Raw genomic sequence first — 17,899 nt, 5'->3', positions numbered from 1 at the left:
AGCACGGGCTCTAGGCGCACGGGCTTCGGTAGCTGTGGCTCGAGGGCTCTAGAGCGCAGGCTCAGCAGTTGTGACGCACGGGCTCAGCTGCTCCGCGGCATGTGGGATCTTCCCGGACCAGGGCTCGAACCCGTGTCCCCTTCATTGACAGGTGGATTCTTAACCACTGTGCCAACGGGGAAGCCCCTGTCCGTGAGGTTTAGATCAAGTATGTTGTGTCTCTAGTTCTGCTGGCTGCTTCCCTCAGCACCCCGTGTGGTGTAGGGTGGTGACTGGTATTCACGGATGTCTGACCAGACACAGCTTGAGCTTCTGTATGGCAGGGATGGTGTCCTAAGGATGTTCAGAACCACCGCACTCCCAGCTGAGCCCAGTGCCAAGTGCAACATAGACGTTCAGTAAAGATGAGATAGGATGGATGAAGCTGAGGGCGCCTCCTCTCACACTTGCGGTGGGACAATGACTCATCCGTCCACTCACTGAAGAGTCATTTCTCGGCCCCATGCCAGGCGCTCAGAGCCACGCTGATGAACACAGGTGGCTCCTCCCCTCCAGGGCTCCAACTCAGGGCCACGAGGACTGACATTCTGCTTTCTCTCTGCACACAGGCTGTCAGGAGTGGCTGCCTCAGGATGTCGGGCTTGAGACTGGTAAGAATTGCATCTCTTCCATCGAGGGGTTGTTCGTGGGAGCTGCCACAGGGTGAGTCAAATCACTCCCAAGGAAAGAAGAAGAGAGGCACTGAGACCCTATAAGGAGAATACCGGAGAAAGGGAGTTTGGAGGAACGAGACAGATTGTATTACCTAAAGAAAATGACCTTGGCCAACCTTTGGACTTTGGCAGGGGGACCACACTTGCACAGTAATCCCTTACTTATATTCAGGGCTTAAAATGTCCTGACAAAACACACTACAATATATAAAATAGGTAACCAACAAGGACCTACTGTATAGCACAGGGAACTATACTCAGTATCTTGTAGTAACCTATAATGGAAGAGAACGTAAAAAAAATATATACATATATGTATAACTGAATCACTTTGCTATACACCTGAAACTAACACAACATTGTAAATCAACTATATTTCAATAAAAATTTTAAAAATAAAATAAAATGAAAAATAAAAGAACAGAAAAAAAATGTCTTGACAGGGTACTTCTCATTGGTTGGATCCTTCATTTATCTAAGTAAAGGCAGCACAGAGGCATCTCTAGGCCCATCTTTTCTATGGGAAGAGAAGACATGGCAGGTGGGCACATGGGATCAGGGCACAACACCCATTTCAGCCAATGTCCGGAAGAGCCAGCCCACCTCGGAAGACTGAGGATCAGGTCTCCCGGAAGTGGATTCTTCACGGCCTTGGGTCTTTGAGTTTCCTTGTAGTAATTTCTGTCTCAGGCTGGGGAAGGAACTTTCTGCATCATGGGTAGCAGCCAGTCATCAGGTATTTCTTATCACAAAGAACAACGAAGGTCACGTAGATCTCTCTGCTTTCTGTAATTCATCCTCTGTTCCTTGAATCTCAATATAGACTTTACTTTCTTTGCAGCTGATAGCTTCTGCTTTATCTCTTCTCGCTCACTCTTCTCCTGATCCAGCTGTTTCTGCACAGTCATCTTTTTCTTCCAATAGAGTTCATGAAGCAGCTCTATTTTCTGCACTCGGCTTCTCATTTATTTCCTAGGAGAGCTTTGGCCAAATGGAGTGAACAAAAGTCATGTTCTAGCTCTTTTGTTTATTTTTCCAGCTCATGTTGGCCTGACACCTTATCATTAAGTGTGGACTGGAAATGGTCTTTCTCTTTTTCATCTCTGGTTAATATCAAGTTCACTGTGAGATACCCATCATCTGTCTTTTTATTTATTTATGTATTCATTTATTTATTGGCTGCGTCGGGTCTTCGACGCATGCGGGATCTTCGTTGAGGCATGCGGGATCTTTCGCTGTGGCGTGCAGGCTTCTCTCTAGTTGTGCCATGCGGGTTTTCTCTTCTCTAGTTGTGGTACACAGGCTCCAGGGAACGTGGGCTCTGTAGTTACGGTGTGCGGGTTCCAGAGCGCGTGGGCTCTGTAGTCTTCGGCACGTGGGCTCTCTAGTTGAGGTGTGCAAGCTCAGTAGTTGTGGCACTTGGGCTTAGCTGCCCCGCGGCATGTGGGATCTTAGTTCCCTGACCAAGGATCAAACCTGTATCCCCAGCATTGGAAGGTGGATTCTTTACCACTGGACCACGAGGGAAGTTCCCATCATCTCTCTTTGACTGATAATCTTCTCATTTGGTAATTTGCCCGCTGTTTCAGCTGCATGCCACAATTTTCACACTGGAATTTTATCCTTGCTGTAAGAAAGCTTTTCTAGGTCCCTGAGGTTCCTGATGTGATTCAATTAGTTCACTGGATCTAGTACGCTTCTCAGGCTGGTCTTCTGCATCCTGTGGCAGCTGTTCCTTACTGTTCTTTTTCATTTCGCTTTTAGTTCTATTAAGTTGTCTTGGGCACACAGTTTGAAGAATCAGTCCCCCACTTTCTCTTCCAGAGAGGTGACCACCTCGACCTTCTAGTCGATTCATTGATACTTCCCTCTGTGCCTCTAAAGAACGTGGGTACAGGGCTGTTGGAGTTTTTGGTTCCAGGCATCACCTATTACTGACTTCCCACTAGGTGAGAAGGGCCTTAGCTCCTTGCCCCTAACGCCCACCCACAGCACTCATACTATCTCTCCTTCCTCCCGAAATTGTTAAATCCTAGTTTTCATTAGATCTACATACAGAGCTTACTTGTTTTATCTAAGAAAATGTTCCTCTCAAACGAAATTATGGTTACCAGGGGGAAGTGTCAGGGGCAGGGAAGGATAGTTAGGGAGTTTGGGACTGACATGTACACACTGCTATATTTAAAACAGATAGCCAACAAGGACCTACGGTAGAGCACAGGGAACTCTGCTCCATATTATATAACAACCTAAATGGGAAAAGAATTTGAAAAAGAAGAGATACATGTATATACGTAACTGAATCACTTTGCTGTACATCTGAAACTAACACCACATTATTTTTTTGTTGTTGTTTTTGTTTTTATTTTTGGCTGCGTCGGGTCTTAGTTGCGGCACGCAGGGTCTTGGTTGAGGCATGCGGGATCTTTCTTTGTAGCACGTGGGCTCTTCGTTGTGGTGTGTGGGCTTCGCTCTAGTTGTGGCCTGTGGGTTTTCTCTTCTCTAGGGTGCGTGGGCTCTGTAGTTGTGGCATGTGCACTCTAGTTGAGGCACTAAAGCTCAGTAGTTGTGGCATACGGGGTTAGTTGCCCCACGGCATGTGGGACCTTAGTTCCCTGACCAAGGATCGAACCCACGTCCCCTGCATTGGAAGGTGAATTCTTCACCACTGTACCACCACGGAAGTCCCTAACACAACATTGTTAATCAGCTATACTCCAATATAAAATAAAAAGTTTAAAAAAAGAAAGAAAGAAAATGTTCCTCTGGACTGAGCCCTGCAATGTATTGTAAGTGCTGTGCTTCCCTTTGCTAGACTTTGTAATTGTCCTTCTGCCCTATCTGCTTTGTTTTCTCTGTACTTATGACGACATAACCTCCCCCCGCCCCCCGCCACCCAGCTTTCTCCCAGATATGTCAATGTCCTTTCAAAGTGATTCATCTGGGAGTTCAATCAGTTTCATCCTCAGGAAGAAGTTTCTCCCAGCGTTGCTGAGGCCATATCTAAACCGGCATCTTCTACTTCTGAAGCACACATCTCAGAATTGTCCTGGGGTCTCCTTCACAACCACCCTGAAGATTTCTTTCACCTCTCCTTTGCACTGAATCCCTTTTCTTAGACCCAAGGTTCTTCTCTCTCTTGGTTTACTCCCTTGTTTTGATCAAGCACAACCTGTAATAGCTTCCTGAGAAAGGATACATATGAAGTATTTTTAACAACTTGCATGTCTGAAAATATGTTTATTCACATTTGAATGTCAGCTGGGCATAGGATTCCATACTAGATGTAATTTTCCCTGAGAACTGTGAAGACATGTACTCCTTCTGGTTTCCAGCCTTGCTATGGAGAAGGTGGACAATATTTTAATCCTTGAGCCTTTGTATAAAACTTATTTTTCTCTCTGAAAGCTTTTATGATCTTTTCTTTGTCCCAAGTATTTTGAAATTTCTTGATGTGTGTGTTGGTGTGGACCTATCTTCATTCTTTGCACTGTTGACTGAAGTTTGTCCCCTAATCGTTTTTTTCCAAAAGGCTTATGGGAAAATATTGTATCTTCAAAAATGTTTGTTATCTTTATACTGGAAAGACAATTTGGCTGGGTAAAAAAATTATTGGATTTCTTTTTCTGTTTTTTTTTTTTTTTGTGGTAAAAAATACAACGTTCAATTTACCGTCTTAACCATTTTTAAGTGTACATTTCAGTCTTGTTACGTATATTCACGTTGTTGTGCGACAGAGAACATTTCCATCTTGCACACTTGAAACTCTATACTCATTAAACACTATTTTCCTTCCGTCCTCCAGCCCCTGACAACCACCTTTCTACTTTCTGTTTCTATGATTTTGACTACTCCAGATACTTTCCATGAGTGGAATCATACAGCATGCGTCCTTCTGTGACTGGCTTCTCTTGCTCAGCATAATGTCCTTGAGGTCCATCCACACTGTAGCACGTGACAGGATTTCCTTCTTTTTTAAGGCTGCATAATATTCCATGGTGTGTAGTATTCATTGTGCTACGTCCTTTTATATAAGGTACTTGAGCATCCATGGATTTTGGTATCTGCAGGGGCTCCTGGAATCCATCCCCCAAGTACTTTTAGGGATGACTGCATATACTACATTTTTGTTTATTTGTTCATCTGCCAATGGACAATTGGGTTGCTTTTACTGCTTGGCTATTTTGAATAATGCTGCAATGAACATGGGAATGCAAATATGTCTTTGATATCCTGCTCTGAATTTCTTTGGATATTTACCCAGAAGTGGGATTGCTGGATCATATGGTAATTCTATTTTTAATTTATTGAGGAACCTTCATACTGTTTTCTCCAGTGGCTGCACCATTTTACATTCCCACCAACAGTGTACAAGGGTTCCAATTTCTCTACATCCTCAATAACACTTGTTGTTTTCTGTACTTTTTTATAACGGCCATCCTAACAGCTGTATTGTTCTCTTCCTGAGATCTTTGTAGGAGATGTTTGGCCCTCGTATGTGATTTGAATTTGTCCTGAATTATCTCCTTATAAGTGAACTTGTCTTTTTGTCTGCCTACCCCTCAAAAAATTATTTCTTAATTTTTTAGTCCAATACCTTTATGTCCTGGAGTTGATTTTTCTTTGTCATTATTTCAAAAAAATAATGGTGTGTCTTCAATCCATAGATTCAAGGCTTCATTAATTTCTTGAAAGTTGTCTTGAATTTTATATTTAAGTAATTTTTCTGTTTTTTTCCCCGATTTCCTTCTTTGTGCACTTCAATTATTAGTATTTTTGTCTGCCTTCCATATCTATCCTTTTTTTCCTAATCCTAATTTTGAAAATTTCCCTGTCACTTTGCTCACTTTTCTCCTCCTGTCTTCTATGATCTTTACTACGATTTTAGTAAGTGCTTATGCCCCTGTTGTTGCTTCCAGTTTTGCTTTCATCTCTGGCCCATGTTTACTTCTTTACCTCCCTTTCTCTCTTGAGCTCTGCCAACTCACGTCCCATCCTTTTCAGTTGTCTCGGCGTCTAATTTCTGAGCTCTCGTGCCTCAGCTCCACACCTCAGTAAGTTTTTTTGGAATCATGGTGAGATACTTGGTCACAACCTTCCACTGCTCTGTGGCAGTTTGCTTTCCCCTGGTGAGAGTTATTCACCTGCTCATTTCCTCCTTTTGAATTTCAGTATATTTGCATGTGGATCTCTGCTTGTTCCTTTGGGATTCCTCCTCTTTGAGCAGGGTGAGCTTTCTTGGATTAGAAAGAGGTTCCTGTGGGTCAATGCCCTGTTGCAGGCCAGGCACAAACCTAGTGAGATTTTAGTCTTTGTCTTTCCCCAGCCAATGGGTTTGGGTGCTACAGGGCTATTCGCAGGGCAAAGACTCTCTTTTTGCACCTCACAGAGAGATACTTTCCTGCAAAAAGCTAGGCCAGGGAAGCTTCCCCTGCCACCTCCCATTAACTTCCTGGCAAGAGTGAGAAAGGGCTGGGAGCAGGGTAGGAGAGAGGGAAGAAGAAAAAGAAAAAGGAGGAGGAGGGGAAGGGGGAGAGAGCATGCCTCAGCCACTGTGGGATCTCTTGGTTGGAAGGGACACCCCCGGGGGAGGTAAGTCTTGAGCAGGAAGGGGAAGGTGGATCAAGCATCTGACAACCGACTCCTCTCTGCTCTCCAGGGTGACCACGTGTGGCTGAACTTCACCTCTGCTGACAAGACCAGCGTGCCCATCGGGGGCATCATCAAAGAGACAAAGCCTGGCAAGATCTTGGTTGAAGATGATGAATACAAAGTCAGTATGGCCTCGCTCTCCTGAGGGGCTCAGCCTTTTCAGCCCCATCCCCCCACCCCTCCTGGGCCCCGAGCCCCCTCCCTTCTCTGGTGCTGCCCCCAGCACCAGGGATTTGAGAGCCCAAGTCAGGGACCCATGTGGCAGGACAGACTACAGGGAAGTCCCGTCGTGGTGAACGTTATGTGTCTGCCTTGGGAACTGCTTCTATAGTGAAAAGCAGGGAGTGTGTTGGCAGATGGAAAATTAGGACAATTAGGGGAGCAGGAAAGCGTGAAGTGGGAAACGGGCTGTGACAGAGAGAGGGGGAGGGCAGGAAGATTGTTTGCAAAGTAAAGGAAGCTGAGCAGGAAGGACAGGAGGAGGGAGGGAAAGGTGAGAAGGATGCCTGGAGGGGAGGCCCTGGAATGTGAGAAGATGGAGGAAGCCCAGCTCACGCTGAGCAAAACAGCCCAGAAGAGAGAGTAGGAAGCTCAGGGTGACCTGCTGGGAAGCGAGCTCTGTCACCTGGGGGGCTGCGGAGCAGCAGGGGAGCGACAGTGGAGAAGGGCATGCAGAGTGAGGGGTCCAGCTGGTCATTTAAGTCCTCCTTGGGCAACCCTCTTTGCTGAGGTGCTTCAAAGTAAAGCATGTGGAGACTTGGCCTCCAAGGAGAAAATTCTAGACTGTGACCTGTGAGCCCCACAGATTGGAAGCCAGTCAAATGTTAACAATAATACCTTCTATTTGCAAAATGATGTCATGCCATTTAAAGAACACTTTTACTTGCACACTTTTATTCCAACCATCTGTGAGGCTCCCCAGCTGCAAACGGCCCCTGATCCCAATCACTGACCCTCAGTGCACACTGACCCTCGGCCCTAGACGTGTGCTGACTCCAGCCTCGGACTGAGCCGACCCCTTGACCTTCACCACAGACCAAAGCTGGCCAGGTGCCGGCCACTAGATCGTCTGATCCATTGAGGACAAGGGGGACAGGTTGGCCCAGGACAACCCCCGCTCAGGAAAGCCTGTGCCCTTTGTTCCAGGAACACTGGATCCGAGCAGAGGACCTTGGCACCCTCAGCCCCATGCACCCCAACTCTGCTCAGGGCGTGGATGACATGATCCTCCTGGGGGACCTGAACGAGGCGGGCATGGTGCACAACCTCCTGATCCGCTACCGGCAGGACAAGATCTACGTGAGTCCCTCCTGGCCACATGGGGCCCCCTGGTGCGCTGGGGTCACACGTGCTGACTTGGCTGGGGAAGCAAACTATGCCCCGGGCACACCTGGCTCAGTCCCTACTCCCCACGCCCTCACAGTATGAGGATGCTCATCGATCTCTGCTCCCCAGTCTGAAAGAAGCAGGGGGATAAAGCCTTCGAGTGTACAGAAGGCTGACATGCAGCATGCCAGCTCAGTACCCGGCACATAGGAGGCACTCAATTACTGCTGCCTCTTCGCTCCTCTGTGGCTGAGCAGAAGGCCTGCTCTGACGGCCGAGTGGACTGAAGGCGTGGGGCGTGGTCTTCTGCCTGGTTCCTTCCTAGGTATGTGGCAGAGACAGGGTCACCAGGCAGAAGACCTCTGCCCTCCTATGAAGTAAGTTGCGTGATGACCAGGAGGGCCGCGTAGGTAACTGCGGGTTCTTCTCCCAAAGCCTAGCGGTGGATGGGAGGGTCTCATCCCTGTTCTAATGCAGACCTCCCAGGGGAGGTGGTATTCCAACACTGACACCAGCCCTGCCGTGAGTGGGTGTGACCCGGGGAAGTCACCACCTGCCTGGGCTTCTCAGAGGGAGGTGGCTCATTGACCTCTGACCAGCCCTGATGCTGGGATGCTCAGAGGAGTGGGAGAGTGAGCAGGGGCCCCCGAATAGAGGGCTGGGCTGGGAGAGGAGAAGGAGGAGACCCTCGGGAAGGAGATGGGGATGGGGTACTCTGAGTCCACTTTGGATGAGTGAGCCTCAGCTGCTGGGACCTAAAACAACAATTATCCAAGTTGAACTGCAGCTTATCTTTTCCAAAGAGCTTATGCTTGCATTCTTTTATCTGGTGGTTGTCATAGCCCTGAGCCAGAGAGATTATCCTCTCCCTTCCTAAAACGAAAACGTAGACACGACTTCATGACAAGTCATGAAAACATGACTGTTGAGATGGCCATCCCCGTCCCAACCCAGAGGGGCAGGCAGGCCCAGTGGAGGCTCCAGATGAGTGGGAGGGTCCAGGAGGGGTCCATGAGGGCTACTGTGGTGGCCCAGCCTCACGGAGGCCCCTGTGAAAGGCAGGTGAAGACTTGCTTCATACATTCACTCCATTTTTTTTTTTTTTGGCTGTGCTGGGTCTTCGTTGCTGCACGTGGGCTTTCTCTACCTGCAGCGAGCCGGGGCTACTCTTCATTGCGGTGCACAGGCTTCTCATTGCGGTGGCTTCTCTTGTTGCAGAGCACGGGCTCTAGGCGCACAGGCTTCAGGAGTTGCAGCACGCTGGGCTCAGTAGTTGTGGTACACGGGCTTACTTGCTCCGTGGCATGTGGGATCTTCCCAGACCAGGGATCGAACCCGTGTCCCCTGCATTGGCAGGCAGATTCTTAACCACTGCTTTTTTTTTGCGGTACGCAGGCCTCTCACTGTTGTGGCCTCTCCCGTTGCGGAGCACAGGCTCCGGACGCGCAGGCTCAGCGGCCATGGCTCACGGGCCCAGCCGCTCCGCGGCATGTGGGATCCTCCCGGACCGGGGCACGAACCCGTGTCCCCTGCATCGGCAGGTGGACTCTCAACCACTGTGCCACCAGGGAAGCCCCATTCAGTCCATTTTTATCAAGCCTCTTCTGAATACCGGACAGAGCGCCAAACATGAAGCACGACCACCTCATTTAACGTCCCTGCGAATTCACCCCTGCCTGGGAGCTCTCTTTCCTGGTGAAGGATCTGAGCTGCTGAGGGTCTCGTCTCTCGGTCCAGAATCAGACCCCGCCTCCCCGCCACAGTCAGCCAGCCCTGGTGGCCCTCGGGGGGTGGCATCCAAGGCCAAGATCAGGGCCAGGCAGCGCTGATCCTCAGAGTAGGGGTCACTAACCACCTTCTCCCTTCCCCAGACGTACACAGGCTCCATCCTTGTGGCCGTGAACCCGTACCAGGTGCTGCCCCTCTACACCGTGGAGCAGGTGCAGCTGTACTACAAGCGCCACGTGGGCGAGCTGCCACCGCACATCTTTGCCATCGCGAACAACTGCTACTTCAACATGAAGCAGCACAAGATGGACCAGTGCTGCATTATCAGGTGAGGTCCTGGGCGGGCAGGTGGGCCAGACACTGCCTCTGAGCATCTCATAAAGGAGGGCGCATCTCCTCTCCCAAAACCTCTCCAGAGTAGTGTGTGACTTAGGGGCTCCCGTTCAACTGCAAACACCCCCCCTTCATGGCCACGAGCTCCCCTGCATCTGGCCCCCGTGGCCCCTCCACCCTGAAAAGTCCTTCTGAGGCTGCCTTCCGTCAGAATCTGCTCTTCCACTGTATCATCAGGGCCTGGACCGCCCCAGCCTTCTGTGAATATTTCCTGAGACGAGGAAGGAAGGGTGCGGATGGGTTGGTTTACAAATGGGACCCAAGATAGGCACTTGGGGTGCAAGGATCCAACAGGTGAGGCCCCTCAAAAACCACCTCAGGGAGACTTCCCTGGCAGTCCAGTGGTTAGGACTTCGCCTTCCAATGCAGGGGGCATGGGTTCGATCCCTGGTTTGGAAGCTAAGATCCCACATGCCTCAGGGCCAAAACACCGAAACATTACACAGAAGCAATATTGTAGAAAGTTCGATAAGGACTTTAAAAATGGTTCACATCAAAAAATCTTAAAACCTCAGGGCAAGTCTCAGGGAGGACAGATCTCAGGTACTTGGGCCCAGAAGGGATGTGTCCCTCTCCAGTCCAGGTGATGCTGCTGCTTCAGAGACTCGGGCCTGGCCTGGCTTCTCTGCCTTCTGCCCTCCCGGTACCCATGGAAGGGAGGCAGAGTGGGAAAGAAAGCGGGGAGAGGGAATTTGGCTCCAGGACACCTTGCTTAGTTCTCTAGTAGAGTCACCCATTCATTCAGTCACTCATTCATTTGTGCATTCGTCCACTCATCCGTCCGTTCACCCATTCATTCACTCATTCATTCGAGGTTTTGTGCTCCAATTCTGTCTCCTGTCCTGTCCTAACATGAGGAGACAGCAGCAAAGGAAAGGGACTAAAATCCCTGCCTTGTGGACCTTACATTCTAGAAGAGGAGACAGGCAACAAACAAGCAAATTGTTTCAGCGGGTAATAAGAACTTTGAAGGAAAACACTGCAGGGAAAGAGGAGAAAGAGCGATGGGGCCGCTGCTTTAGGTTAAAGGGCAGATCGGGCTGGCCTCTCTGAGGAGGGGACCTTGGAACAGAGACTGGAACGAGGTCCTACAGCTTAGGTTATCATGTTTCATGTTGTCAGCAACTCTGTAGTAGATACTCCTATTCCCGTTTCACTGCTGGGGAAACCTCCCACCGGGTGACATTCTTTCCTAGAGACACACAGCTGTTAAACAGGGAATTTCAACCCAGGGCTCTGGGAAAAGAAGACAGAGCGGTGTCTTGCCAGGAAGCCTCACCGCCAGGACGGCAGTGCCTGTAGAGAAGCACAGAGCACCCGGGTGGCTGTTTGCGTGAGTCAAACTGCCTCCCCGGGGCGCGAGAGAGGCACCTGAGCCCTCTTCCTTCGGAGTCATCTCTACGTGCAGGGGTGTTCTCCTGACTGGCTCCCCTGGCATAGTGATCAGGGATATTTGGATCAAAACTTTTTTAAAAAATTAATATTTTCAGAGGAAACCGTATTTGTCTGAGGTTTGCTTCAAAACAGTACAGGAAGGGAAACAAAACTGGTCAGGAGTTTCATTGCATACCCGTGACTCATTTATTTTGTGACTGGAAGTTTGTACCTCTTAATCTCTCTCACCTATGTCTTTCCTCCCCCACCCCTGACCCTCAGGCAATCATCTGCTTGTCCTCTGTATCTACAACTTTGTTGATGTTTTGTTCTGTTTGTTCATTTGTTGTGTTTTTCAGATTCCACCGGAAGTCAAACAGTATTTGTCTTTCTCTGTCTGACTTATTTCACTTAGCATAATACCCTCTAGGTCCATTCATGTTGTAGCAAATGGCAAGATTTCATTCTTTTTTATGGCTGAGTAATATTCCATTGTATATATATATCATTTAGTCCCTTTACGTTTAAAGTAATTGTTAATAGGTATGTCCTTATTGTCATTTTGCTAATTGTCTTTGGGTTGTTTTGTAGTTCTTTTTGTTCCTTTCTTCTTCTTTTGTTCTCTTCCCTTGTGATTTGAGGACAATCTTTAGCGTTATGTTTGGATTCCTTTATTCTTCTCTGTGTGTATCTATTATAGATTTTTGGTCTGTGGTTTCTGTGAGGTTTATATATTGCTATGTAGATATGTCTGTCATATATCATACATATAATCATGTATATAATCATACGTATACATGATATATAATACATAATCATACATCTATACATACATATATATACATGATTATAAGCTAAAATGTATTTAGCTTATAATCATAAGCTAAAATGTATTTTAGTAACACTGCATTTTTACTCCCCCCGCCCAGTTACTATTTTCCACATCATATTTTATATCCTTTTGTTTTGTATATCCCTTGACTACTTATTGTGGATTTAACTCCTTTTGTCTTTTAACCCTCCTACTAGCTTTGTATGTGGTTGACTTACTATCTTTACTGTATATTTACCTTTACCTATGAGCTTTTTTCCTGTCATAATTTTCATGTTTCTAGTAGTGGCCTTTTTTTTTTGCTTAGAGAACTCCCTTTAACATTTCTTGTAAAGCTGGTTTGGTGGTGCAGAATTCCTTTAGCTTTTGCTTGTCTGTAAAGCTTTTGATCTCTCCATCAGATCTGAATGAGAGCCTTGCTGGGTAGACTCTTCTTGGTTGTATGTTTTCCCTTTCCTCACTTCAAATATATTGTACCACCTGCTCTGGCCTGAAGAGTTTCTGCTGGAAAGTCGGCTGATAGCCTATGGGAGTTCCCTTGTATGTTACTTGTTGCTTTGCCCTCGCTGCTTTTAGTATCTTCTCATTCTGTTATCATTTTAATGACAATGTGTCTTGATGTGGCCCTCACTGGTTGATCCTGCTTGGGTCTCTCAGTGCTTCTTGGACCTGGATGTGTGTTTCTTTTCCCAGATTAGGGAAATTTTCAGCTCTTATGCCTTCAAATATGTTTTCTGCCCCTTTCTCTCTTCCCCTTCTGGGACCCTTGTAATGTGAACCTTAATATGCTTGATGTTGTCCCAGATTAAACTGCCCTCATTTCTTTTCATTCTTTTTCCTGTTGAGCATCAGTGATTTCCACTACTCTGTCTTCCAGCTTCCTGATCCATGTCTCTGTATCATCTGATCTACTGCTGTTCCTTCTAGTGTATCTAGCTGATGGGTGGGGCCAGTTCCCGCCATGGCTAGCTGCAGGGTCTGGGGTGTCCCAAACCTGGCTTCGGTCTGTTGGTGAGGGGGGCTGGATCTCAGGGTGTCCTGGGGCTATTGCTGGCTCACTGTGGACAGAACTGGGTTCCCAAGGTGTCTCAGAGTTGGTGTCAACCTGCTGGTAGGCAGGGCCCGGGGATTTCCAAGGTTGGTGTTGGCCTGTTGGTGGGTGTGGGCTGGTCCCAGGGGTTCCTGAGGCTAGTGCCGGCTCACTGGTGGGTGAGGCTGGGTTCCAGGTCCTCTGGTGGACAGAGCCAGGTCCTAGGGCAGCTGTCTGGGGGGTCTTAAGGCAGCCTCCTGCTGGTGGGTGGGGCTGTGTCCCCACCTAGCAGTTGCTTGGCCTGAGATGTGCCAGCACTGGCAGCAACAGACTATTGACGTCTTGGCACTAAAGAGCTAGAGGGAGGATTCCACAATGGCACCCCCCAGCCCCAGTGTCCACTTGCTCAACGAGCTCCCCAAATGGCTGCCACCAGTGTCCGTGTCCCCAGGGGGAACTGCAGTTGCCCCTTGCCTTCAGGAGACTCTCCAAGATCAGCAGGTCTGACCCAGCCTCCTTTCAAATCACTGCTTCTGCCCCAGGCAAGCCGTGTGAGGTTTTGTGTGCGCCCTTTAGGAGTGGAGTCTCTATCCCCCACAGCTCTCTGGCTCTTCTTAAAGTAGGTCCCATGGGCCTTCAAAGGCAAACATTGTGAGGGTTTGTCTTCCTGGTTCAGGAGCCCAGTGCGGGGCTCAGACCCCTCTCTCCTTGGGGAGAACCTCTATAATTGTACTTATTCGTCCACTCGCGGGTCACCTACCCGGGGGTATGGGTCTTGACTATACTGCATCTCTGCCCCTCCTACCATCTCATTGTGGTTCCTTCTTTGTTGTTGTTGGTTTGTTTTTTTTGTTTTTGCGTTGATATAATTGAACTGTGAACTAAATGTATTTTATTCTTTAAACATAATGCCATTTAACATTTAGTCCCAAGACAATTAAGCAAATATTTTTGTTTGTTTTGTTTTGTTGTTGTTGTTGTTTGGGGGTTTTTGTCTTTTTAATTTTAGTAGAGTAGAGTTGATTTACAATGTTGTGTTAGTTTCAGGTGTACAGCAAAGTGACTTAGTTATACATACACATATATACATTCTTTTTCAGATTCTTTTCTCATGTAGGTTATCACAGAATATTGAGTCCAGTTCCCTGTGCTGTGATCCCTTTTTTACGTATGTAGTTAAAGAATTTCTTTTCCTCTAGTCGTCCAGTCTTTGTCATCAATAATTTCTCTGTAAATAGTTGTAATTTTGGGGGACTTCCCTGGTGGTCCAGTGGTAAAGAATCCACCTTACAATGCAGGGGATGTGGGTTCGGTCCCTGGTCAGGGAACTAAGATCCCACATGCCGCGGAGCAACTAAGCCCGCACACCACAACTACTGAGCTCACGCGCCACAACTAGAGAGCCTGTGTGCCACAAACTACAGAGCCCACGTGCCCTGGAGCTCAAGCACCACAACTAGAGAGAGAAAATCTGCCCACCACAACTAGAGAGAAGCCCGTGAGCCACAAAGAAAGATCCCGCATGCCTCAGTGAAGATCCTGTGTGCTGTAGCTAAGACCCGACACAGCCAAAAATAAAATAAATAAATAAATAAAGAATGAATAAATCTTTTAAACAAATAAATAGTTGTAATTTGGGGGGGCTTATGGCAGGAGGCAAGCTCAGGGTCCTCAAGGTCCTTCTCTAGCACCATCTTGGCCACTGCACTGCCCTAAAATATGAAAAAAACTGGTTTTCATATTTTACCATTATGAAATTAATATATATTCACTATGAAAATGTTAGAAAATTTCAGAAAAATATTCTCAGCAAAAATATTGCTAGACATTTTTGGAAGAAAAAGCTTCCTCTACCCACTTGGTTAAAATTTGACTGAATACTGCCTACATTTACCGCTTCACTTAATTAGTAAGCATTGCTCGTGTGACCGCAGGCTCTGTGCAGACCTGGATTAAGTGGCTGTACAACGTTCTCTGACTGGATGGACTGTAACTAATTTCCCCCATTTTTGTTGCTTCCCACGTAATTTCAATGATAAATAAATAAATAACACTTCAATGAGCAGGAAGCTTTGTGGAGAAGGCTTCTTCTGATTTTAGGAGTCTTTCCTTAGACTAATGGCAGAATAATTCTGAAGCATTTTGATACCTAGGCCAGACTGCTTTCCCAAAAGGCTCGTGCAGTTCCCCCTCTGGCCAGCATGACCTCACCGCTCCCAGAGAGAACATTATTATCAGGGCATTGCATCACCTGGTCTTATTCATTCATGGAGTTACTGAACACTGTGTCAGTGACCCTGGAATGAACCACATACAACCATACCTGCATAGTCGAGCAGGAAAGATGAACACACTAATAAACTAACACAAAGTAGGCAGGGGACGTCAGGGAGAACGCAGTGGGATTCCTGCACAGGGAGAGAGCATCCTTGTTCAGACCGGCCCAGAAAGCGGGCATGTGATGGGTCTGCAGGAGAGCTGACAGGTGTTGAAAACTAGTTGTTCTACTGACTGACGTTCCTGCATGCCCTCTTTGCAGTGGCGAGTCTGGAGCAGGGAAAACAGAGACCACCAAGCTCATCCTGCAGTTCCTGGCCACCATCAACAGCCAGCGTTCGTGGATTGAACAGCAGATCCTGGAGGCCAACCCCATCCTGGAAGGTATGCAGTCACCCACGGGACCAGCCTCCTTTCCAGGACCTGTGGGCTGGCACCTTCCTGCCAGGGGGTGCCTGTGGGGAAGGGCAGGATAAGCCATCCTCTTTTAGTGACTTCTCAGGATTTAAAAAGGGCTCCAAGGGACTTCCCTGGCGGTCCGGTGGTTAGGACTCTGCGCTCGTACTGCAGGGGATGCGGGTTCGATCCCTGGTCAGGGAACTAAGATCCCACATGTCGCGCAATGCGGCCAAAAACTAACAAATAAAAAACAAAGGGCTCTAAGATGAAATCAATTTGCGAAATGCTGGGAACGGATTATTGATACAGGGAAGGATCCCAAATGCATTCTACTGATAAGACAGATCCTCTACTCTTTTCAATTATGTGTGCAGGTGAGGATGTGTGTGCAAAGGATCTCTCTTAATGCAGTCACATGATAAAACCTTGCAGAAACAGCTCTATGGCATGCACTTCGGATCGTGCTACAGCCCAAACGCCATCTGGTCTAAGCTCCTTGTCTGCGCTCTGACCCGTGCCAGCTCTTGCCACTCTCTCTGCGAGCTTGCCCTCTCTAACCCAGCCTCCACCCTACAGCCTGAGCAATCTTTCTAAAATGTAAATCCGCCTCCACACTCCCTCAGGAGCTTTCCTCCTTCCCCCGTCACCTGTGGGACTAATGGCAAACTTCTTAGCTTGGCATTCAAGGCTCTGCACTACTTGGCTCCACCTGCTAACGGTTCCATCCATCTTCCACTGCTTTCCTCCTGTATCCCATGGTCCAGCCGAATTTCCCTCCCTGGAAGCACACCCCATGCTTTCTGACCTCCGAACCTTTAGCTGCACTTTGCCTTCCTCTTAGCAAACCCCTGGCTGCCACCACTGTCCAGTGTAATCCTACCCATCCTTCGAGTCTGGGCTTGGCCACCTCCTCTGAGAAGCCTTCCCAGAGGACCCCGGTAAAAGTAAATTTTCTCTTCTCTGCTCCCGTCATGGGCATCATCCGTCGGCCCTCAGCCTTCGGAAATGCCAAGACGATCCGAAACGACAACTCAAGCCGCTTTGGGAAGTACATTGACATCTACTTCAACTCCAGTGGGGTGATTGAGGCGGCGTGCATCGAGCAATTTCTCCTGGAGAAATCCCGGGTCTGCCGGCAGGTAAGGCCTCCACCCGCTGCACTGGTCCTGGGGGAACCTCCTCCCACCCCAGGATGGGAGTCAGGGGATTGGGGAGGCTTCCAAGAGGGGTCCCTTCCATCACTCTCACCCCTCCTTTCCTCCACCCCAGACTCCCATAGGCCTTAGCTTGCTGTCATTGAACCCTGGTCCGAGATGGGCCAAGGACCCTTAGAATTGGATAATGATGGTCCTTCCCCAATATTCAAGGAAACGCTTTATTCAAGGATTTTCTCTTTTGAATTTTCCATCTGTATAGTCGGCCTCTCTTCACCTCTACTATAATTAATTCTGAGGCCAGGCCAGTCCCCATCTGGGGGTGGATGTATCATCAGGTGTGCTGGGGCCCCTGGCAGGAGGACCTAGATGACACTGTTCAAAAGACCACCTGCAGGAAATGAGGTGGCATGTGGTCTGTGTCGTCAACGCGGGGCCTTGTACTCGCAGGGGCCCGGTCTCGGTTTGATGCTCTGTCGTTGCCATCTTGAAACTCTTAATAACTCTTTAGCAAGAAGCCCCATGCTTTCATTTCGCACTGCGCCCCACAAACCAAGTAGACAGTCCTGGGTAACAAGGAGCCCAAAGTGTGGCAGCCACATCGGCTGAGTTACCACGGCTTTGTTGGGGGTAAGGTGCTCTCTCATATGATGGCATAACCCCTAACACGTGTGTGCATGAGTGCACATGTACCACACACACACGATGTTTCAGATTGGGGATATGCCACCAAAGGGACTGGCGCTGTGTGTTAGGACAGACAGACACCTGGGCAAGCTGAAGAAGGAAGCTCACCTTTAGTGACCCCCACCTGGTGCCAGGTGTTTCCCCTGCATTATCTCATTAGACCTTCACAACAACCAGGAGAGACAGGTCTCTTTCTCCCCATTGTAGAGATGAAGAAACTGAGTCCAGGAACGTTAAGTAACTTACCAAGGGTCACAGAACTAGTAGAAGGTAGTCTCTCCAACTCCAAAGTCTGCCCTTTCCAGAAGCTTGTAATTCTTCGCACGGTGGTTGG

The 17,899-nt window shown here is 48.2% G+C and overlaps 1 protein-coding gene across 1 annotated transcript in view; it reads left to right on the top strand.

Moving 5' to 3' along the window:
• Positions 1-632: 632 nt before the first annotated feature.
• The window catches only part of MYO7B (myosin VIIB), an 80,058-nt gene continuing 62,791 nt past the window's right edge, over positions 633-17,899 (top strand). The window contains exons 1-6 of the mRNA XM_065880910.1: positions 633-650; positions 6,373-6,486; positions 7,512-7,664; positions 9,563-9,747; positions 15,588-15,709; positions 16,721-16,863. Coding sequence (XP_065736982.1) covers positions 633-650; positions 6,373-6,486; positions 7,512-7,664; positions 9,563-9,747; positions 15,588-15,709; positions 16,721-16,863 — 735 coding nt within the window. The remainder of the gene's footprint in view (positions 651-6,372; positions 6,487-7,511; positions 7,665-9,562; positions 9,748-15,587; positions 15,710-16,720; positions 16,864-17,899) is intronic.

This window comes from Phocoena phocoena, chromosome 7, assembly GCF_963924675.1.
Source record: "Phocoena phocoena chromosome 7, mPhoPho1.1, whole genome shotgun sequence".
Taxonomy (NCBI): Eukaryota; Metazoa; Chordata; class Mammalia; order Artiodactyla; family Phocoenidae; genus Phocoena; species Phocoena phocoena.
This window is presented reverse-complemented; position numbering and strand designations above follow the sequence as displayed.